The sequence below is a fragment of the Polistes dominula genome, unplaced genomic scaffold (assembly GCF_049000335.1).
Source record: "Polistes dominula isolate Pdom_NZ unplaced genomic scaffold, Pdom_raw_medaka contig_27, whole genome shotgun sequence".
Lineage (NCBI taxonomy): Eukaryota > Metazoa > Arthropoda > Insecta > Hymenoptera > Vespidae > Polistes > Polistes dominula.
Window position 1 is genome coordinate 767,529 of NW_028300906.1, and position 25,281 is coordinate 792,809.

A 25,281-nucleotide genomic window follows, 5' to 3' on the forward strand; every position below is an offset into this window, starting at 1 on the left:
ATTGATGTCTGATCGAAACAAATCTTTACTACTTTGATTCATTTCACATCATTGTCTTCATTTGTTATTAGACGAAGTCTGATTAAATACAGTACTTTCTACTTACTGTCCATCTTTTACGATGTCTGATCAATACTGATCGTTACCACTTTCTTACACCATCGTTGAAATATTTTCTCGTTTTCAATAAAATGATCATCATAAATAATTCATGCGTATAGCTGAGACGTTACTTATCTTTCATCTTATATTTTTCCATTTATAAAGATGACACTCTAGCATGACATTTCTTTATTTATCAAAGTTCAACATTCCATTCCTGTAAGATTTCATTTCATTTCATTTCATTTTCGTCATTCATTCAGTCAAATTGTTAAAAGTCACCCGTTGTATAAAGGATTATCCACAAAAGCAGGTTGCATGTGCCCTGTAGACCGTACAACTTTTGCCGTCACAAAACGCGAATGCTAACCAGATGCGCTAAGTATCGTTCGACAACGTTCAGGACTCCTACTTCGTAAGAATCTATTTACTAATTTCTCTCTCTCTCTCTCTCTCTTTCTTTTTCTTTTTCTTTCTTTCCATATACTCAGAAGAATAAACAATATGCGTTACACCATAACATGGAAAATCGTGGGATAGTCATTAATTCATTCGTTCATTCGTTAATTATTCCGATACTTGCTTTAAAAAAAAGACATTGCAATTTGAACAATCTCATAATTGTTATTGTTTCTTGTTTTGTTTTTTTTTTAATTGATATTACTCACGATCAATCGTATGTACTATAAGGTATATACTTAATATTAATTAACATAAATGTATTATATATATATATATAATTCTTATAAATTTATACATGCCAGGAGAACGTCTAACGGGTTTACAATTGCATCTTGATGATACGTTTTGAATAATAAAAATGATTTCTAGAAAATGAGCCGGATTTTTTTGTATTAGCGTAAAGTACTTTATAATTAAGTCGGTATTTATCGTTGATAATTATCATTTAAAAGATAATACGCAAAAAATTGTGATGCGTTGTTTTTCTTTTTCTTTTTTTATGAAGTAAGATAAAAACTTAAAGAGTCGTGCAAAGAAATAGAAAGAAAAAAAATGAAATAAAAGGGAAAAGAGGGGGTAGGTAAGTAAGGGGGAAGTTTTTACGAGTAAACATGTGTGCAATGGTTCCTGAGTTGTCCCCTTGTGTGTATGTCAAAGGAAGTGGGAAACTAATCAAAGTAACGGTTTGTTCCGATTAGACAGTCAATACGCTCTGTAACTCATGGAAATGACTTTACGTAATTTCACGTAACGTTTTTACAAAACTCTAATCGCCGTGCAATGTCCCGAGAAAAGACAGGGAAAACACAGGAAGAGCATGTGAAAGAGAATTACCCAAGCAAAAGGAAGAAGAGATTTGTTTCGGAAACGTTTGTTCAAAGCTGTTTAGATAGCTTACGACAAACTCAAGAAAAATAAATCCTCCTCTTTTAGAATCGTATCGTGTAAATCTACTTTGTTAAAATATTGAGTTGGCAAGAAAAGTAATTTCGATTTTTTAGTGTGAAATAAAACTCAATTGTTTCTATACAAAAAAAGAAAAATGAACTTTAAATTAAATAACTAACAAAATTTTAACATTAAAAAAGAATAATGAAACAAACCTAATTTATTGGTGCAAGCCGAAATTACTTTCTTGCCAACCCAATATAATTCAGTCAACATTTCTATTATTTAGTTTTCTTCTAATAATTTCTAATCGTTTATTGATGACCAACAAATTCTTTGTTTTTTTTTTTTTTTTTGTAATTTTGATTATCAACCATTTACTTTTATTCTATCATCATCATCATCATCATCATCATCATCATCATCATAAACTAATTTTCATTTATAAAATACAGTTTAATACGAATTGATCCTGGTTCAAAACATAAAAAGAGAAAGAGAGATTCCTTTCACGTGATTAAATGTCGGAGGAAATTTTTGTTGTAGCTTAGCTATATCGAAGAGGATGTAGAAAGTCGGGAGATGATGATGTAACGTTAAAACATAGACATTAATGCTCTCTATGGCATCCAAGTTTTACTCTTTTTTATTCTCTCGATTCAACAAACATTATATGTATATATGCTATAGTAATTTGAATAAAATACAACAACAAATTTATTGAAACATATATATATGTATACATACATACACATACATATATCTATCTGAGAAATGTTTAAAGGTGATCAGATTTATCGATGGTGTATGCGTGACTCTTACTTTCAAAGTCAACGTACTTGCCGTTGGTGTTTTGCGGCCGATAAAGACTTTTCTTTTGCCGATTGCAAACCACAAACTACGTACGTGTGAACCCATTCGCAATTGATCTCATATATACATGTGTTAATCCATACGTTTCATGTTACCATTTTACTGTTAATAATATTTAATATTTGAATATACGTGTATATATATAATATAACTATTTTTTCGTGTCTTTGTTTTTTTTATAATAATAATTATAAATTTTCTTTCAAATAAATTCCATGAAACTGTATACCACAGGTGATAATTTGTTCATCTCGTGGAATAAGAAAAAGTAATAATCAAGCCATTAGTATAAGGCATAGGGAGATTGACTTTAATGGATTTAACTTTTATAATGGATATATGGGTAATATATATATATATATATATATATATAGCTATAGAGGAGAGAGTATGATATTTATAGAATGACATTAGTCGACATGCTAATTAACTGGTTAAAAAAAAATCGTATTTTCTTTTTTAATTACTGGTACCAGTAGAAAACAAAAAAGAGAAAGAGAAAGAGAAAGAGAAAGAGAATAATTACTAATGACATGTGTCCATGTAGTATATGCTGGAAGATTAATAATACTTGCATTCTCAGTTAATAAACAGTATGATTATATTTGCTCGTTCTTTATCGTATATATGTATAAATAATACATTTTAGTAAGAAGGGAAATTTCATTGCAGCCTTGACATTTTGCCGATCTCACCAAGGTCACGTTATTGTGTTCACGTGTGTGTCTTCGTATGTATGTGTATGTTTACATGACGCTCGTTAATACCTGCTACGTCAGTTAGTTCCTGCTTCTTTCTCTTTCTTCCTCTCTTTCTCTCACTACCATATACTACTATTCATAGTATAAACAAGTTTCTGGGATATCAATAAATTAAGAGTTACAAGTTACAGTATATTTCTATTATTTTATATTGATTCAAATATAAAATAACATAAAAATTATTCAAATTATAGATATATCTATATCATTCGTATTTTTTTGTCTTCTTCTTCTTTTTCTTTTCTCTGTCTTTTTATTTATTTATTTTTTTTCTTAAATATAACATTTATGTTTTTTTTCTTTTGTTTTTGCAACAAGCTATGTTGAACACGCTGCGAGGACGATAGAAATTGCTTTCTTTTTATTTTTGTTATCTTTGCATTGGACTTAATTGTGCACGGCTTATAAAGGCACGAGAAATATACAAATACTTAATGAATAAGATAGTAATAATAATAATAATAATAATAATAAAAGGCTGATGCGTTCGTTTATAATTCCATGATGCCAATCATAATGTCAAAATAATTAAGCGTTACGCGTTTTCTTCTAGAAATAAATTTGGATAAAATCTTAATGCTTCTATCGTATCGTCTCTGCAAGCTTTTCCATGTTTTTCTGTAACTAATAATCTTTCTCGTGCCAATAATACAGATATTCCTTCGGATCGTGCGAGTTCTTCCGCAGTTAACGAACCTCTTTCCTGTAACTGTGTAATATAATAACGTAATATAACTTTGTTTTATTTTATTATACTTTTAAAGATACATTGTACTTACTAAATCTGCTATAGAATCAGCAACAGCAAAATCGTCGTGAGATCGAATTTGAAGAACCATAACGCCACTGTCAAAGATTCTTAGCACTATAGGAAGACTTAAAGATGCCAATTGTCTACAAGCATTTAACAAATCTTCAGGAGACAATAGTTCCAATCCTCTAGCTCGATTAACACGACAGTAAACATCAGTAAGTGTCATCATTCCACCTACTTCCTAAAAAAAAAGTATACATTATTTTCTAATTCGTTAATAATATAACAATATAATTTACCTTGATTGGTTCTTCTAGGATATGCGCAAGTTGCATAGCTAATTGTCTAAAATATTCATTACTACTTTTATAAGCATCTCTTGTTACGGGATCATCGATACCTAGACTCATCAAGTAAGACTTAAATCTAACCGTCTCATCCTCCGTGATGTCTCCTTGTCTCTCCTGCAATATTCTTGAATTATGAATGTCGACTTTATAAATTAATCATTGAAAGTCACCCTTATTTTTGCAGAGATGGTTTTAGATATTGCCACCATATCTTTGGCCATTTCCATAAGCTTCTTAAGATCTTGGAATGCCTTAGAAATACTCTCATCGGTTGCTTTTTGTTGTTCTTGAAGACTCCTTTCGATACCTATGATACCCGTTCTTGTTTTTATCTGTGGCAGCGGTTTAGATGTAATACGTAAACTTTGAATGTTCATGTCGGTTAATTGATACGGAATAGGAGGATCAGATTCCCAGGTTCTTTTTCTAAGTACATCTCTTAATTCTACTATAAAATTAGAATCCAGACCTTCTTTGAATGATAATTTGATATAGTTAAAGGCACTGTTCTCCGCTGGTCCTGGCATTTTATCTAAAAACATATTATATTAATTAAATCTATTCATTAAATATCCAATTTATGATTAATCATTGTTTCCTTACCAGGAGACGGTTCAGAGAGATGTAAAATAACTTTATTGTTACGTCTAAAAGAAAATGGACCTGGAGATTCCTCTTCGTGAAAAACTACATATCTTAACGGTAGTGAGAGACAGGTGTTACCTCTTGGTATATCATCCGGTCTTCCCCACAGTGCTCGATGAGTTGTAATATACAATTGCCCACCTTCAAATTGTGTCTGTTAAAAAAAACAAAGGTTAGTTTTGTTATTTTTATATGATCTTATATATTTGTACTAACCTTAACATCTCCATCATACAAACGAACACCAAAATCTCGTCTAACGTTTAATTCGTTTGGTAAAAGACGAGGATTAGCATATTCAAATCTATTCATTGTAAAATAAAGAAGAAGGAATATTCAAAATTAGTTTTGAGTATATTCTGACATTTATTTATGCCAAACAGACTTGCCAACATTATATCATTATTAACAGATGTCGCTTAGAATAGGTCTGTTGGTTACACTGATTTCTTAACCTATAAAACGCACGCATGATGCTAGACAAAGAAAATTTATAAAAATATATATCAAGTTTATTTTAAGGTCTTATATTGCATCATATTTTTGTTTTGTTTTGAGATATGCATTATAACAATTTTGAAACATTTTATAAAATGATTATTATTAAATTCATACACATGAACAATACATTATTAATTAATCTCATATATACCATTAAAGACATTAAATACGTACATTGGATAATTTTGTTTTCTTTATCTAGCATTTATTTTATTTAAAAATATAGAAAAAAATTGTTCATTTGTTTAGTTTTTTAAATGTCCCACATTTTCTGTCGCCAATCACGAACGAGCGCGGGAAAAGGTGCATTACGATTGGTTCGATATTCAAACGCTTTAATGCGGTGTTTCATCAACGTAATTCACTTTGTAAAATATATTCTTTTGTTTTTGTGCTCATTTAATTTAATTATTAAAGTGAAGTGTTTTATTTTAAAGTGCATTCAAAGTTGTTAATAAAGAAGTAGAAAAATTTAATAGAAATTAGAAAAATTTGACATGAGTTTTGAATATTGTTCTTTTAAAGGAGTAAATTGAAATGTTTCCTTTCTTATCAGCAAATTCTACGGGTTAATAAAATTTATAAACTTTATAGTACCAGTCACATTAGTTCAAATATATTTTTTCTTGAATTTATTCAGTAAACGAACTGTGTAAATAGAACCGCAACCATGGTTAACAATGATGGTGTATAGTTAATAGTATATGATTCCCTGCATGTATATGTGTGTAATACACGCTGTATAATGATTAACGTCTTCTTTTGTAATATATTTCTTTTCACAGTTTAATGTATTAAGATTATTTTTCTTATAACTAAGTACAGTACAATACAATGTGTAATGATACACTTCATATTTTTTTCACAAGCACAAGCTCGAACGTACCCCATTAGTTAATACTTTGAGAGGACTGTTAAGTCTATTTAATTAAATGAAAAGGATTAAAAGAGAGTACATAACAGATGGAACGATTAGAATATTTACTTTAAGGCCCAATAGCAATTATTTAATGTGACAAGAAGTATGACGTACTACTCATTTATCCCATTGAGTTATATACTCCTTGTCCTATTAAATATTTGTATTCTTCAATATTGTTTATAAAATGTAATTATAAAGAAAGTAATGTAATATTATAGGCTGAATTAGACTTAACGGTTCCCTTAAGTTTGTATTTTTCAGATAGCTTTGATGTCCATAAAGTTAGTCAAGTATTTAGACCGTATTAAGGAATACATGAATACTTTTGATCTTAATGGTACGCACGAGCACAGTCCAAAATACATTAGGAAGGGCATGGCAAGGATTGTTCTTCAAAAAGTTTCACCTTAATTCAATAAGATACAAAGATTAATGCATATACAGGGTGAGGTGAATGTGCCCTTATTATATCACAGAGAGGCGTAACAAAAATATAAAACAATTTAAATTTTATAGTATCTTTGTATGAATCATACATCCATGCAACAGCTACGCGCTGCGATTCGTCCCATTGTTTCAACTATCAAAGCGATAACAAGCAATTTATCTATTGACGTACAAAATTGTTTAGAGATAGATCACCGCGTTTATAGTTTTTTTTGTTTTGTTTTGTTTTGTTTTGTTAATATAAGATCCAACGTAGTGGATTAGAGCATTTACAAAAGATTATCTCTTACAGATAAGTAAACTGGACAAGTTGAAAACTATTCTTTTAAAATGCAATTAAAATGACAGCATTTCATTAAGATTTAATATAGCGTTATCACTTCTCAAGTTTTCAGGAGGTAGTCTCGAAAGTATTGCAACTAATGCGTATCTAAGCATAATTGTTTCTTTTTCATCAGTTTTTTCTTTTTTTTTTTCTTTTTTTCTTTATATATATATATATTTATATAACCGATTTATTTAATATATAATACTAGTACTATATAATATTGCTCTAGTAAAAATTGCAATTATTCAGGGTACGAATCGCTTGGCACTATTATTGTCATCATCACTCTATTTTCCTTTCTCGCTGTTTCTCTCATTCATATTCTCTCTTCTTTTCATTCTTTCTTTAATCTCTCTTCCTTTCTTTCTCTCTAACATGCTCACCTTTCATTCTTTCTGTATTAAACTCATACCTCTCTCTCTCTCTCTCTCTTTCTCTCTCTCTCTCTTGAACTTACACATCGCTTATCATTCTTTCCATTATTTTCAGTTTAACTCGAACTATAACTAGCCTCTGACAAAACTAAATTTTGGTAAACAAGTTGCAAGCTATCTTCAATATTATCTCCTTTACAATTTCTTTTCGCATACATGTTCTATAGTCAGTTTAACAGTAAACTTAATGTATACCTTCATATATGCATATATATTTTTGGGGAAGTATACGTATGCATATATGAATATTTAATACACGGGTATTAAGAATAAAAGATTACTTTTGTGCCAATATACAACAGTGTTAAATGATAATTCATCTCCTCTTATGTGTACACAGATGAAACGTATGTATGTGTGATCGTTTTTAAGATTTGTATATATTTAGGATGTTCCACAAGAAAGATTCGTTGAGTGTAACCCATTGCGAACAGCCATTTAACATTAAAAAGATCACAATTTTTCGAACAAACCATTTCTAGTTGATATGTCAGCCCTCATTAAATATATATTTATTATATATATATATTTATATTTATTTAAACACTTATACAATTAATGAACATTATCATGATAAAAATCAACTTTATTTAATTAACGATAATAATAATAATAATAATATAATAATGAGTGCCAATGTATTTGTTGTTGTTAAATATTTTAAATACAACAAAAGATATGTTTAATTAGTCCGTATTAATTAAGTAACAAGTTATTAGAACATTCAGTCTCATTTAATTATTAATTAATTAATTAATTAATTAATAATATAACTTTCTCAGTTTCAGCAGAGTAAGATACGTGCCGAGTCGATGCGCGCGCAACCGACACGGAGTAGGGTAGGGTCATGTGGTGGTGGGGGTCGGGCCGCACAGCTGATTTTGACATTTCTAGTCGAGCCGCCGTAAAGGTTTGTTGTTCAGCAGCACGTCTCCGTATTTTGACATTTATCTCAAGTTAGTAAATAATTATCGCACACAATTGAAATATTTTAATAATTATTACATTTCAAACATATTCGCTGTTATCTTTTCATTCGAAAATTATGATCCCTTTCGTTATAATATTTTATTTTTATTGTTTTCTTGTGATCTCAATTATTAATTGTTTAATTTTTTTAAATATTTTCTTTTTGTCCATAATTTCAAAAACGATCGTTCTCGTGGTTAGCCGTTGTGTACATACATACATACATACATACATGCATACGTACTTACATTCATATATACATACATACTTACATACATACATCCGTACATACATACATACGTACATACATAATATAATCGATAGAGACAATTATCGTTCGCAATAAGATGTCGATTATCTTTTACAATTTTAATTACAATAATGGAGCTTTTAATGAGAATTCAGCGATATTTAGTCCCATAGTAGTTGGCGATAGAAAAAACCTGAATAAGTGTTATATCTTTATTTTTAATCTTTTTTTTATTTTGTAATTTTTTTTTTTTATTATTTCTTTTTTTTTATTAATTATTTTAAGAATGAATTTCAAATAGTTCGATTTTTTTTTTTTATGACAAAAAGTGTATAGTATAGAGTGTAAAATTTTCTCATAATGTATCTATATAATTTTTATATGTGTATATATATATATATTTATATATACACATATACACATGATTTTTATATATATATATATATACGAAGATTTTGAAATTTTTATTATATATATTTCACGTCTCCGTTGTTACTTTTCATTTTTGTGTATTATGTATGAAGAGGTACAAAATTTATAGGTAATAGAATATGACTATGTGAGGTGTTTAGAAGAAGGCTACCTACATCTTTTTTTTTTTTTTTTTTTTCGTTCGATTCGCAAAAACAAAATAAAAATTCGCATTTTGATCATTTGACCATAAATAAAATCTGTACTCATCGATACGATTTTTTCGTGATCAAGAATTGATTTGTTATCATCGTTAAAATGAGAATTTTTTATTATTTTGTTAGAAAGAGTAAGAGTAATAGAAATAGGAGTGGGATGAGAAGAAGAGAAAGAGAGAGAATATGAGAAAGAGAAAGAGAAAGAGAGAGAGAGAGAGAGAGAGAGAGAGGAGATGGTATAATTTGGTCATAGACGCCAAGTGCAGAAACAGATATATATGTGTATGTATACATATATATATAGAGTTTAAATCTTCGATATAGGATAAGATCGATTTTAAGGTAACTGATTGTTAGAGCATCGTGATGTATATGTATATATGTGTTTGTGAAAGAGCACGATCCAAGGAGCGAACACGATTGTCGAATAATATTTTATTTTATTTTATTTTATTTTATTTTCATTTTATTTTCTAATATTTTCATTACTTTTTACTTTTAGGACTTTCAAGGGGGGAAAATAGTTTCTTTCATTTAATGTGATTTCTTTATCATTCTTTTATTTTTATTTTTCTCATTTTCTTATCATTTCATTTCTTTATTTTAATTATTTTATTTTATTTTTTTTCGCACATCAAGAGCACGTTATTGATAAACTCTGTACAAACATTAACAGTCCGTGTTATAGTGGACACAACAACGCAACGCAACGCAACGTTACGTTTCGTTTTGTTTTTGAAAAATATTCGAAATTATTTTCTCATATTCTTTTCGTCGATTATTCAAAAAAAAAAAAGAAAAAAAAACAAAGGTTCTTCACCGTTCTTTCTGTATTATTTCGTTTTTTGTTCCTTTTTCATTCATAGTTAGAGAATTGTTTAATCCGCGAGGTCATTCGTATGAACGAACAAATATTTATTGTTAAAACTAGCTAATGATAGACAAGGATACAAACACAAAGGAATAAAAAATAAAAAAAAAATAAAAGTAGACAGACACGAAAAGAATTCGTATTTTCAGGAATGTATGTATATGTGTTTATGGTGTGTGTATCTGTAAAGGTAGGGCATATACCCTATATTATACGTTTATGTATGAGTGAATTTAATTTTGAATGTAACTGAAAAAAATGGTACTTTTTATATGTGTCAGCATTAAATTGTATAATTCAATGAAATCGTGAGAATCCTAGATTTTATCCAAAATAACTAGACACTTAAATTAGTATTTGATTCATCTTTAAAGTCTTTCTATAGACAATTTTCGTAGTTATCTATTTTCATCTCTTTCTGTACTTTAAAAACCAATATTCTGTTAGTCGTGTTGTTCAATTGGTTTCAATCTTTTAATCAAATTTCAATTTCATACCTTAACTACTAGCCATTTGTTAATTTATATATATTATCTGGTTGAAGTATATAATTATAGTTTCTTTCACATCAGTATAGTTATGATTTAGATAGTTTAAATAATCATTGAACGAATGAACGAATTTTACAAAATAACACCAACACATATACATGTATTATATTATATATATATATTTACTCTTTTTTTGGTTTTAATTTAATTAAAATCTATGTTGATTTTTGTGCCTGATAACGGACAAAACCATAGAAATTATAAGAAAAATAACAATGTATATAATATAATATATTGATTGTTCGCTCATTCCATTTATCAAGTAAATGAAAATGTTTTTTCTTCTTTTTTTTTTTTTTATGTTCGTTTTATGTTCTTCTAGCATATATTCGCGACACTTCGTCACACAATCAGTCGTATTTTGATCAATTAAATGGTAGAAGTCACGGGGGAAATATCGATGGTCTTGAATCCTACGTTAAACAAATTATTCAATCATTCTTTTGGTTTTGTTTTGTTTGGTTTGGTTTGGTTTATCAACGTACATACGATGTACATATGTAGCATAAAAAACATTTAATGTAATAAATCTAAATGAATGGAAAGTCTAATTTAATTTGTTCACATCATGCTCTTGCCTGTTAGCGTTAGATTTCTCTCTCTTTCCTTCATGTTGCTTTAAATTTATTTTTCTTTATATCCATCGTATATTTTCCTCCTCTTCCTCTTCCTCTTCCTCCTCCTTCACCTTCTCCTCTCTCCCAATGTCCAGTTGATCTCATTTTCTCAATGGATGCCACATAGCAACGGGACGTCTCAGTGCTGTTAACATCTGTCTCCAATGTCCTAATGCTCTGCCAGCTGATGTGGAACCAACAAAAACGTGGCCTACCGAACTAGTTCTAGTAGTGGTTGTAGATTGTTCGTTGTGCACCTCTACTACTGTCAGTCTCAATTGAATTGTCTGCAATAACCAAAAGAAAAGAAAAGAAAAGAAAAGAAACAAAATAATAATAATTATTATTATTATCATTTTTAATTGTATCCTTTATTGCATCAAACAGAACGTTAAGTAAATTATTTTTCATTTTGTAAATGATTATTAATATTATTTTGTTACTAGACCTGTAGTGCATGAGCTGGTACACTAAATATTATTGCCTCGTTGAAAATAGGACTCTTTTCTCCCTTTTTCACAGACGTCTTTTTCTTGTGCACTTTCTTTCCTTGTTGCAACAGGTACACCTTTGCGAAACAATAGAAAAATATTATTTTGTTGTTGTTGTTGTTGTTGTTAACACATTTAGTATTACCTTGACAAAGAAATCTCCAGGAATAGTGTTAGAACCACGTAAATTTCTAGCTTTGACTACGACCAAAGTAAGCCTTTCCGCAGTTGGCAAGTAGCTCAGAGAGAACATGAGCTCACCCAAGTGCGGCGTAGGTAAGGCAGGTCCTGTTAATATTAGCCAGGTGGTAGCAGGTGGTCTTGGCGCTGGGCCTAATCTTAAACTAGCTTCGCCGATAAGTGAAGCGCCACCACCGATACTTGATTCGTCAGAAAACACCTGTGATTGATTAATTGTCATCGATATTAGATTTGTTCTAAATGAAATTTTTTTATTTTTCTTATTATTTTCTTATTACCTCGACCAAGAGTGTTCTTCCTGCTGGACCACCGTCCAATGGAAATAAAAACTTTTCTTGATAACTCGGCGATGGTGAACCTCTGTATAAACGTGTTTGTACGTGCGTTTGTCTATCGGGTAATAGACATACCCTGTAATTTATAAAAACAAACAATTATGTAAAAAGATTTATGTGTGTATTAATTTTTGTATTAATTAAACAAACCTTGCGAAAGTATCTTGTGCTGGTCGACCATCAGGTGCTACGAGATCTCTGGCTTCAAGTACACTAACTGCTAAATCACCTTCAGAATCGGTACCACGTCCACCCCATCTTTCGTGTTCTAAGCCCACGCAAACGTGTCCTACGACAGGTGCTTCCTCAAGATCGTTCAATACCACACTGGTATCTGAACAAACACTTTCACAACTTATTGCTCTTTTCAAATTCGATTCATCCGGTGGTGGAGGTTCGGGTTCAGGTCCCTGTGAACCACGACGACTTCCTGAATTCGATTCTCGTTCTTGTTCGTTTATAGTGTAATTCGTAATATAATTTTCTTCGAGACTTTGCTGAATTATGAAATATTAATATTATTAATTGTCATTTTTTAAATAAATGACTCATTTATCGATAAAAAAAAAAAAACGAACAAAATTGCAACAACTACCTGTGATAATCTTCTTTTCATTTGAACGTCCTCCAAAACTGCATAAAGTTCTTGACTATTTCTTCGTCTGTATTGATCATTATATTCGTAATAATATTTAATATTTAATTCGATATTAATTAGTACGAAAAGTGTCAAGGACTTTGATAAGAACTTACCTTTGAGTATCGCAAGTTTCAGGTTCAACAAACTCGTGAATACCATTTAATCTTTCCATACTCTTCCTTCTTTGTTCTAAACTATTAAAGATATCCTGATAAAAGTAAACAAAATATGTAGAATTATTTTAGTGTTGTCACAATTATTAACTCTTATTGGTCGCAAACTTTTCATACGTGATTCTCAATAAATTGTAACTCTCTAGTTTCGGTAAATATGTGGAAAATATTGTTTAATCAGAAAATCTTTTAATTAAAAAAAAAAAACAAAAAAAACATTTTTGTTAGAAATTCACTTTCCATGTGATGTGCGACCGGCAGTGACAAACGACCATTAAGGGTTAATTTATTAATTATATCGTGGATTAATTTGATAATAAAATTACTTCAGAGGTTCTAGTAAAACTTGGATCTGACATGAACGTATAGGATTCATGATTATGATCCTTCAACAATAAAGGCGAAGATGGTGGATCCTGTAAGCTGTAATATACCTGGAAAGGACAAAAATTTCGATAAATTTTCTCTCAATTGAGAAATAGAAATAGAAAAAGTAGTTATAGTAGAAAAAGAAGAAGAAGAAGAAGTAGGAGAAGAAGAAGAAGAAATGATTTACTTCCTGAGCAGTTCTATGAGCTTCCAAGTTTAGCTCGGGGCTGTAAAGATCGGAACTACGTCTGGAAGCATCAAGGCCAATGGCGTCCGAATCGGTTTCAGTGTATATGTCACGTACCTCGTTCTGTAAACGACTTCCTGTATTCTCGTTCACCATACTTGGCGATCTCGAGAAGGTAAATCGCTGAACTTGTTGAGCTGACGTTAAAATGGAACTGCAAATTCATTTGTTTTTTTGTTTGTTTTCTTTTTTTTTCAAGATAATTATAATAATACTTGACAATACTTTTAATGCGAGTCCAAGTGTTATAATAAAATAGGATAAAAATCTTACTTGTAAAATTCCGAGGCATCGATGTAACTTTGCGATGTAACCGATCGAAGTGCTTTGAAAATCCTTTCACCTGTAGTAGGTCCGTTCTTTTTGAGAACGTCGGTAGGAGGATCAGGTGGTGCAGGTGGTGGTGGTATAGGACTAGATGCAGATTCGCTGTTGTTAACTTTAGAGGAATTAATTTGAGCTTGCATAGATTCGGCATAAAGTATTTCTTCCCGATCTTGATGGGTGATCGATGTGTGATCATTGATCGTATCGAATGCAGGATGATCAGGTAAACTTTGAATGTATTGAGAAACTCTTTGTAGACCAGTATTGGTGGAAGAATTATCGTGGTAGAGATAAGACGTGCCAACGTCATCTTGAATGGTCGAACTTCTAAAAGGTGTCATTTCAATACTTTGAACCTCGTTGTTTCTACGATCCAATTCGTTCTCCAAATTTTGAGCATTTTGAAGCATCTTGCATAATGTTTGAGGACCATAAATAGATTCCATGATAGTTTGGCTAGTTGAATTGGTATGATTCGTCAAACCAAAACTATTAGCCGATCCTCTGGAATCATTTCTAACGTGCTGTCTCAATTGATGATTTCTTTGTACGACGTCATAACCGGCATACGTTTTATCATCGTTGTTAGGCTTAACGTCGAGTGCTGTTATAGGTGCATTATGAACGTTGTATCTATTATTTGTGTCAAATTGTCTATAAGGATTACACCTTGGATCGTAAGTTTCTTTTCTTCTTTCATCGTTAATATCGTATCTGCCGATAATTCTCGAATCTGAATGATTTTGCATGGTATAAGGTGTCATTTGAATATTTTCTTGCAATATCTTTCCCATATTACCACTTTCCCCATCGAATCTGAAGGCCGAGTGATCGTTAGGTGCTTTGAAAATACCATAATTCTTGACCGGTTCGTTTTGGAAGACGAAAACCGAGGAGGCTGCAGTTCCTCTAGATGAAATTGTTCTTTGTAAGGGCGGTGGTGGTGTCAAAGGACCAGGTTCAGACTCCTGCATACGAAAATAATCGACAGTGCTAGGAGGTTGAAGTGGAGATGGTCTTGGACGCGATGTTGGCCTTGGTTGTGGTGCTGGCCTTAATGGCTGAGGTGGTATAGTGCTACTACTTCCTGTACCAAGTGGTGGATGAAGATCTCTGTCCACAGCTTCGAATCTACGATCATAGAATGTGCTTTACAATTTCAAACACTTTAAAATCATTTAAAATAGATATTTTTAGGTCGGTCATCAAAAATTATAAAATAGACCATTTAAAAACACTTGAAAGTGTAGAGATTTTTTTAGGTCACTTAAAATTATAATATAAACCATGAAAATTATTTTGTACATATTAAATAGAAATGAATTAAAACGAGGTCAAGATCAGGAAAGTAGTTAAATCAATGCTATCAATTTCGTATGCTTTAGTCGCACTTAAGTTGCATCAACTTTAATATCAGTAGGTCTTTTGGGTGCCTTTGAGCAAACCAGTTAATGTCTTCATTAGATTATTTTGAGTGCATGTATGAAGGTCGAGTCATTAAAGTGCAATTTATAGCGTGGATAATAAAACGATGCCTTTTGGTTATGAAGCTTTTTGGCTTCATGGTCTAATTGGAAATCTTTCTCCGTGTGTTCGTTTGTACGTGTGTGTGTGTGTACGTGTGTTTGACATTATCAAAATGTTTTGAAAAAAAATATAATATTTCGACAATATTTTAAATAAAAATGAATCTTTTATTTACCGTGTGAAGGCTCCTTGAGCATCCAATCTTAAATCACTATCACTGTGCAACAAATGTTCAGAAGGATTACCAGTTTGTCGATATAAACCTGGTATAGTTTGTGCTGTTGGATGTTGAGCTTTTACAAGACCAACCTGTCGTTGATAAAACAAAAAAAATTAAATCAAAATCAAATCATTATTGTTAGATACATAAAATATAATTTGTTTAATCAGAAGTAAATTCTCCGATTGATATTTTAATCGTTTATTAATTTTATTAAAAATATATACATTTAGGATAATTTTTGTCATTTATTCTAATCATGGATGATTTTTACATAAAATATTATACCTTTTCTTCTCGTGGTGCCCATAACCATGATAATCTTTGTCTCCATTCTTCACATATACTCCAAATATTTCTAGTACCCCATTGCCAACCAATGCAATATCTGATTAAATATATGAAAACAAAAATAATAGAAATTATTTATTAAATATAATATCATATGTTTAATTAATTATCGATTAATCATGTCGGTGGTTATTAACGATTATTAGTGGTGATATAGTTAGTAAAAGGTTTATCCAATAAAGAGGCTAACGACATCGAGAATATGCTATAATTAGGCGAATATAGATGAGCTTATTAAAGAGGTCAGTAGGAAGATAGAATATTGTTGTAAAAATGACTTTGAAAATGTAGATTAATTATTATCGTGAAAAATATTGTTATATAAATTTATTTATTTATTTATTTAATTATTTCCTCGTTTGTTTTGTTTTGTTTTGTAGATAATTTTGATTATCTTTGAATGATTTTTCTTTATCGAAAAATGGTGTATCTTTCATATTAGTCTGTTAGAAGAAATGAAAAGGAAGTTGAACTATCAGGAAAGAAACCTATACCCCAAGTCGGTGATACAATTGCTCGCTGAGTGACCTCTTAACCTGTTGCACGTGTAACACTTACCAGTTTCGAAGAGTGTATTATTGTATTATTAGTTGTTCAATTTGTCTCTTACGTTTCAAGTGATAATACACATACTTATTGATTCTAGTTAATAAAAATAAACTATCAAAATTGAAGAAAACAATATTATATTTTAATTTATAATTAATATTTTTGTATGAATATAAACTAAAAAACAAACAGAAGAAGATTGGTCATTTTTCTTGAAAAAAACGTCTTGGTGTTTGCAAAATACAATGAAGTTATATTAAAGGGTTGATCATTTTTTTTTTTAATATTTTTTTTTACTTATTAAATAAAATGTGTTGGATAATTATAGATATAGTTTTAATTTCTAATCGTTATTTATATATTTCTTTTTTGTAAAATAGTAAAATGTTTTTTTATTTTAATACACAGAAATACAAGAGGGACAAAAATAATATATATATATATAAATAATTGAGAGATATAGAAATTGTATACAAAGAATATATTAATTTTGTAATTGTATAAAATAATATATATAAATAATTTAAATATATATATCACAATTTAATTTTATATATTAAATTATATAAATAAGAAAAAATAATTTCCATTTGGTTTAATTTAGCGAATATTAACAAATATAATAAAATTATCTTTCTATACAGATAGGATTAGATATAAGATAGATAAATTAAAGGGAGTTTGAAATCGTTTTGACCATTACCTTCTGCAAAGAGCCAAAGCAGCACCAACGACGACGACAATGACTAGTCCAACACCGAGACCGGTGAGAGCCCAACCCATCCTTCTTAATGCCAAATCTAGGCCCAACCACAAATCCAACCAGACCGCCGGAGCCTGAAACACACGGAGTAAATCCATGGAGAGCATGATCCGATTACTGTTACAGAAACCAAGATTATTCGTGGATTAAGAGACCTCGTAGAAATCCACATTTATCGATGCTAAAATGTTTTATTTCTAATCCACAATATATTTCTACTTGTACATAAAAAGAAATGACAAAATTATATTTCTCATCTTTCATCAATTTTTATGTTAACAAATAATACTTTTAAAATACGTGAAATATATTATTTAATCTTTTTATTTTGAAATTTAGGAAATTTCTTTTTTTTTTTATTACTATATATATATTTATTTATTTATTTAAAAATTTATTTATTATATATATATATATATGTGTTTTTTCTATTATACTTTATTTATATTTTATTATTTTATTATTTTTATTTTATATATATATATATTTATAATAATATTTTTTATATATTTAATATTTAATATATTTTAATATATTTAATAAAAATTAAAAAAAAAATAATAATAATTTTATTATTATATATTTTTATTTTTATTATTATTTTATTTTATTTTATTATAATTTTATTAATATTGTTTTATTTTTCGAAAAATATAGTCAAAGAAAAAAAAAGAGTGTATTTCTCGTTAATACATGTGACGTCAATTTTAATTACTTTACGGTAAACTTCGAGTAGCGGAAAGGACGAGTGAAGTAGAGAATGAGGAAAAAGGGATGGATGTTGAGGAAGGGTTTGAGGATGTCGATAGAAGTTAACGAGGCAGTAGATAAAACGATAAAATCTTCCTTTAAAGTTGTACGAGAGTGCCATCGTTCTTTGAGGTTCGAACATCAGCGTAACGTTGAAAAAAGAACATTTTACTCTCCTTTCTCTCTCTCTCTCTCACTCTCTTTCTCTCTCTCTCTACGATCTATGGATCTACAGATATTTCTCAGGATGATTAAAAGAGGAAGAAGAAAAAGACAAATTCTTTTGGGTTGATCATTACGATCTATTCTAAACTTTTGTAATTTTACTTTTTAAATTGCTCGACTCGTCTTTTTTAATATTTAACATTTCTTTGTATTTAATGACAACCATAGATTTGCATTATTTTAAAATATATATTTTTCAAGTATTTATAATTTAAATAAATATTTTATAATATAACTTTTTTATTATTCTAAATTTCATCTAACAAATTGACTAGCAACTACACCTTTTAATAGCATGTTGTTCATGTAGATACTATATATATTATATTCAAGAACCATGTGTAACACGCACATATATATACTTAGAATATATATACAATATATATATATGAATAAGTAATAGTATATATTTCAAAAGTATTTGTAATTTAAATAACTATTGTAATCCAACTTTTATTATTTTAAATTTCATCTAACAAATTGACTAGCAACTACACATATTAATGGCATGTTCTTCATGTAGATACTATATATATTTAACATAAATCTATATATATACAATATATAAAAGTATAGTAGAATAAGTAATATTACATATTTTCAAAGTATTTCTAATTCGAACAAGTAATCTAATGAAACTTTATATTATTTTAAATTTAATCTAACAAATTAACCAGCAACTACACGTTTTAATAGCATGTTCTTCATGTAGATGTTATATATATATACCTATATATTTAAGAGCCATGTAACACGCACCTATATATATATAATATATACAATATATATGAGTATAGTAGAATAAGTACATAGAGATGGCGAAGTAAAGAGGGCTTGAGAACCCTTAGACAGCAGCCCTTATCGTGGTATTGGCATTCTACCCTCAAGCAGAATATATAATTCATAGGCGGCTTAACGCAAAGAAGATGTTATTGACATTCTTGGCTACTGAAAGAGACAGACAAAGACGGCCAGTCAGAAAGAGAAAGAAGAGAGAGAGAGAGAGAGAGTGAGAATATTTTGTCAAAGAAAATTCATTTAAATCTATTAACATAAATCAAATTAATCCGTTGAGTAAAGCCACAGATCCTAAGTAAATAAAATAATATTAATTAACTTTTCCTTTATAAATATTAATTAAAAAAAAAAAAAAACGATATTTTCATTAATTTAATTATTAAATTATAACTTTGTCGACATTTGTTCGTGTTCGTAATAAAAAAATAAATTTCATTGAAAATAATCTTTTTTTAATCAAATATTACAGTCATCTCTCTTTAAGAATTTATATAAATCATTTTTTCTATTAAAACTTATATCATTAGATCTATGAAAAAGTTCTGTCCGTTGTGACCAAACATCGGTTCTCAATTTTGTCATCTCTAGGGATAAGATATTTTTCAAACATGCAATTTACAAACTGTCATTACGCTGTGCTAAAAAGTTATAAATAATAATACAAATTATTTTATTCAATAAATATTGAATCAGTTTTTTAACGATCAAATATGAAAATTTATTATTCTTTTTTTTTTTTTTTTAATTTTATTCTACAAATGAACAGTATTTTTTCAGTTAGACTTAATACATTAAGAATTTTCATAAGACCTATTATTATATAAAGAACTATAATTATTTAATCATAGTTATTATCTATGACAACTATTTTATATACTAGATATTATTTACTAAGTTGAAATCGTCAGATTTGAAAGTAAAAATAAATGAAAGAAAGGGATGAATTCATCGTAGATACAAAAAGTTACACGAAAGAAGTGGCGAGGCCGGGGGGGGGGGAGTGTGGGTGGGGGTAGGGGTGGGGAGGAATTTTTGGGTCTGAGAAGTTAGGGTTTTGTTCCGGTTCACGTTTCACTATCTTTTTCTTTCCCTGATACAGACAATGCTAGCAATTAGTAACGCGTAAGATTTTAGCCCTGAGGCCTTAGAGAAAAAGAAAAAGAGAGAGAGAGAGAGTGAGAGAGAGAGAGAGAGAGAGAAAGGGATAAGAGACCAAAAAAATAAAAAAAAAAAGATCCTATGATTCTCGAGAGTACATCCATTCAGCAGCTAGTCGCTTTTTTCGTTTCCTTCTCGACCCTCCTCCTCTTCCTCCTCCTCCACCACCTCTTCCTCCTCTTCTTCCAAACCACCCCTTTCCAACCCCTCCCCTTCTCCCCGTAAACCAGGCAACACTCACAGTCACATTTCGTGACGACGATATGCAAGAGAGTGTGAGAGAGAGTGAGAGAGAGAGAGAGAGAGAGAGAGAAAATGGAAAAAAGGGGGTCACGAAGCTTTCCTTCTAAGATAAGAGCGCATCTTTAATTTTTATCTGCGAACAATCACCTTCGTACGTTCGTTTTTAAACCTCTTCTGACAGAAAATGTCTCTTTCTCTTTTTCTCTTTCTCTTTTTCTTTCTCTTTCTCTTTTTCTTTCTCTTTCTCTTTTTTTTTACCATTTCAATGGATTTCTTTTCTTTCTTTTCTTTCTTTCTTTTTGTTTTTGTTTTTTTCTTTTTATTTCGAGTATTGGATTGACGATAAATACTTATTGTTACTAGTTTAGTTACTATGAATGTAACTAGAACTTATAAGATGTATCAGGAGTTCCACAACAAAAGGGGAATACCAAGTTTCTAGGTAATTTGTGATTTTGTTTAAATAGATTCGAGTATATAAATTATAATCAAATAAATAAATGTGTGAAATTTTTAAATATTGAAGATTTTTTGATCATATGTTTAACTTTTGCAAAATTAATCAATGAATATTATTAAATATTACATATAAATTAATATGAATGATGTTACTAGTTTTGTTACTATGAATGTTACTAGAACTTATAGAATGAATGAGAAGTTCTACAACAAAGGGGGTTTCCAAGTTTCTAAAGGATTTTGTTTAAATAGATTCGAGTATATTAATTATAATCAAATAAATAAATTAGATATTTAAATATTTTGATGGTATTAGATTAATAGGCTACACTTTTCTCTAATGAATATTTGGTTATATTATATTACATAATAAATTAATATGAATGATGTTACGTGTATGTATAAACGTCGCTTTTTAGGCAAATCTATGGTAAAGAGATTAAACGTAATATAACGTTTTATATTACTCCAACCAATTAATCGTATTTCAGCGTCGAAATTAGTCAGGAAAATTCATTAATTTCAGTAGAAATATTGTAGGTGCTGATACACATAGGGGACACGTATGAGGCATTATTTTTGAAACATGTGGACATATTCATTTGAATTAAAACCCAATATGATACATTAACTGTGAAATCGAGTAACATGAAGTTTCATCATTTAAAAAAAAACAAAAAAACAAACAAAAACAAGAAACCAAAAAAAAAATAGTAGAATTACATTGGAGATTAAATTTATTTGAATAATATTTGATTTTTATTTCTTTACGATTGTCGAGACAGTATGGGAATAAACAAAATGAATTGCATTACTACAAATGCAATACTACATGTAAGTAATTGAAAGAAACAAAATAAAATAAAATTAATTCGTCGTATAATATTTATTTATTTTGAAATAAAAAATTGCTATAGTTTTTGTTTTGTTTTAGAACTTTAAATAAATAATGTGAAATTAGAAAAGGGAAAAAGGGTTAGGAAAAGTGGTACTACATGGATAGGACGCGGCATACGAATTAACGAGTAGTTGTAAGTAGTAAGCTAAGAAAGTGGGTCAGACCAGACGGATCTGTTCCTGCTTTGTGTATTTGTGTCAGTATGTCAAGGGAAATGATATCTTCTCTCTGTCACGTAAACCAGTCGACTGCCGTTTAAATAAAAAAAAAGAGAAAGACGTGAAAAAAATGAGAGGGAGAGAGAGAGAGAGAGAGAGAGAGAGAGTAAGATATATGAAAATCAATCATTTTTAAATAAGAAATAATAAATCTCTCTCTAAAGGGTTTTGAGATTATTTATCAGAAAAGTTATTTAAGGAAAATTAATTTAGACATTGGGGGGATAATATTTGGATAATAATTTTCATATTTACAATTAGATAATATTAGTAATTTAAATATTAAGGATATCCTAAGGAAGACCTCACTTTTAGTAAAGTTACTCCGAAAGTAGTGAGGTTTTTTCCGAAAAATACGAAGCATAGCATAAAGAGGAGACCGAGAATAGGAAAAACTGTATAGCTACAATTCGTCTAATTCTCTCGCAGGCTCAATCCTATATGTTTGTCTTTTTTTCTGTCATTATTTAGTATAGTAGCCGTTTCATAGCTTCGTTACATTGCTCCGTTTCTGTTTATCTACTTTTCAGATCACTCCTATTCTAAAGAAGTTTTCACTTCAAAAAATAGAAAAGAAATGGCTCTTTAGAACTGTGTTCGAAAAAAGTCGTGGTCTCGAATGAGTTTAAGAAGAAAAAGCTAGGATTATTAAATACATTTATTCATACTTAAATGAAGTTGATTTTTATTTTTTTTTATTTTAGAATTCATAAGAATATTGTTATCAAATGTTCTCAGGAAGTGTATCGCGATGGCCTATAACGAAATTTAAAATTCCACGCGATAGAATCGTTCGACCATGGCCTAGGCAGTGAATAATAATTTCTATTAGAAGAACCACTCTTGATCGTGTTTTTGATCGAATGTAACCACTTTTACACGTTTGTATGTATATGTATATACACGTACATTAATCTAGATAATATTAAAATATAATCTTTTATCAAAGAGATATTCCAATGTTATATACAATTAATAAAAATGATATATTACTCGATCATATTTTTATTTAATAAAAATAATAAAACATAAATCAATAAAAAAAAAGTATGCACGTTTCGTAGATTTTATCAAATTAATCTTTTGAAATGAAACGAAATAAATTAATATTGTGCATTATAAACAATTTTTTTTAATTTTTATTTTTTATTTCTATCTATCCGATAAAATATTTAACAAAAATAATAACATATATATATATTATATATAAAATATTATATTATATTATATATATTATAATTATTATACATTAAATGTAATAAGAATTTTTTCATATTTATATAACAAAAAAAGAAAGTGCATAGGTGCCTAAGGGTGCAACTATTAATGGCCAGCAGTGTATATGCATACATAATACATACGTATATAGGTATATAGTTCATTCGTCGATAAAGTTAACGAGAAAAAGGGATATAACAGGTGAAGGACACTTTGAGAGCAAGATAAAGAACGATACGAGAAAAAGAAAAAAAAAACAAATTTAGAAAAAAAAAAAACAAGAAAATACAAATAGAAAATAGATTTTTTTTAGGGAAGGGATTGAAAGAGAAGACATAAATCTCGTGTTAAGGATAACTTTCTAAAACGTGTGGTGAATTTAAAAGATAACAAAAATAATTAGCTAGATATATATAGAAAAGAAAAGATGAGTTAATTAGTTAGAACGTCCGAGAAAAAGAATTTTCTTCGGCGTGGCGCTAATCGAGTGGTCTCGATCGATCGGCTTCGTCATCCTTTCTCTCTGTCTATCCCAAATACATACACACACACACACTCACACATATATATATATATACATCCAGACATATATATAGATAGATAGAGAGAGAGAGAGAGACACATATACATATAGATTCGTGTTCGCGCTGCCGCAGGAGTGGTGCAGGTTCATTGCACTTTCGGCCGCATTCGTAAAACTGCACCACCTCCGCAACATCGTTCACGGTCCTCCTCTCCTCCCCCTTTTAGTATCCCACCCCATTCCTTTTTTCACCCTTAAACTCAATCTTATCCCTTCTTTCTTTGAAAGACAGAAAAAGAAAAAAGGCAAACAAAAATAAAACTTCAAAAAGATAAATGATCGATTTCTTTAAACATTTCAAACATTTCATACGTTGTTTGTGTTATTTCTTATACAAATTGGGTTGTTCAGAAAGTAATTTTACACAATAAAGGCATTAATTGATGTAAATCGGCAAACAACAACACGTAAGATTCGGTGAGAGGTTAAATTTATCAAATTCAACTATTTATCCCAACTTGAAAGGTCTAGGTTTAATCTTGAAGCGATAATTGTCTTCATTTTTATAAAAGAAAAATGAAATTACTTTCCGTAAAAAACCTAATATTTATACTACTAGGACGTTCTGGTTTACGGGTTGTGTTGCAGTTTTGTTATAAAATTTTAATTTAACCATTTGACCTACACGCTAACTTCACGGTAGCGGTGCTTTGTGCTATGCTTTAACCAGCACACTACAGTGTCCCATTCTCACACTTCGAAGCTTTTCGGTAAAACCAAGATTTGGACATGTTTAAAATCTGTTTTTACTTCGGGACCAAGTGCATATTGTTTTTAAACAACTAAAGTACACTTTGAGGTAAAAAAATTGATTTTTTGAAAACTTTAGAGTGGTGTTACCTCTCAAGAAGTGTCTCAGCGTGTTGGTAGGACGTATAGTATACGTCGTTTTCAGTTTTGGGACAGAAACATCACGACGTATGGTATACGTCATAATAAGTCAAATAATTAATAGAATTCTAAACTATTTAGTAAATTATATAAACACACATAAAATAATACAATAATTAGAATGGAATACATAAAATAATAATTTCTGAAAAAAAAAAATATAAAAAGTAAGGTTATAGTTATGTTATATATAAACCTGAAAAAAAACCTGAAAAAAAAACCTAAAAAAAAATCTGAGAAAAAACCTGAAAAAATTGAATTGTAATACAGCACCATCTATCAGAACCTAAAGA

The 25,281-nt window shown here is 29.5% G+C and overlaps 2 protein-coding genes across 6 annotated transcripts in view; both read right to left on the reverse strand.

Annotated features, from left to right (window-relative positions):
• Nucleotides 1-3,211: 3,211 nt before the first annotated feature.
• On the reverse strand, nt 3,212-5,769 carry Vps36 (vacuolar protein sorting 36). Its single transcript, XM_015328381.2, has 6 exons — nt 5,052-5,769; nt 4,794-4,989; nt 4,361-4,722; nt 4,140-4,304; nt 3,866-4,081; nt 3,212-3,795 (listed from the first exon to the last, which is right to left on the reverse strand). The coding sequence occupies exons 1-6, from the start codon at nt 5,145-5,147 to the stop codon at nt 3,622-3,624; spliced, it is 1,209 nt and encodes a 402-aa protein (XP_015183867.1). The 5' UTR covers nt 5,148-5,769; the 3' UTR covers nt 3,212-3,621.
• Nucleotides 5,770-5,923: 154 nt separating this feature from the next.
• LOC107070307 (uncharacterized) overlaps nt 5,924-25,281 on the reverse strand; it is a 59,498-nt gene continuing 40,140 nt past the window's right edge. For 2 of the 5 annotated variants that reach the window (XM_015328376.2, XM_015328375.2), the window contains exons 3-15: nt 17,488-17,621; nt 16,173-16,272; nt 15,840-15,973; nt 14,084-15,268; nt 13,751-13,964; nt 13,521-13,628; nt 13,135-13,229; nt 12,974-13,043; nt 12,532-12,878; nt 12,325-12,457; nt 11,991-12,245; nt 11,803-11,922; nt 5,924-11,641 (exon numbers count right to left, since the gene is read on the reverse strand). In XM_015328376.2, coding sequence (XP_015183862.1) covers nt 11,456-11,641; nt 11,803-11,922; nt 11,991-12,245; nt 12,325-12,457; nt 12,532-12,878; nt 12,974-13,043; nt 13,135-13,229; nt 13,521-13,628; nt 13,751-13,964; nt 14,084-15,268; nt 15,840-15,973; nt 16,173-16,272; nt 17,488-17,567 — 3,027 coding nt within the window. In that variant the 5' untranslated portion in view covers nt 17,568-17,621 and the 3' untranslated portion in view covers nt 5,924-11,455. The remainder of the gene's footprint in view (nt 11,642-11,802; nt 11,923-11,990; nt 12,246-12,324; nt 12,458-12,531; nt 12,879-12,973; nt 13,044-13,134; nt 13,230-13,520; nt 13,629-13,750; nt 13,965-14,083; nt 15,269-15,839; nt 15,974-16,172; nt 16,273-17,487; nt 17,622-25,281) is intronic. The other 3 variants (XR_016179015.1, XM_089179787.1, XM_089179786.1) reach the window with 3 other exon arrangements.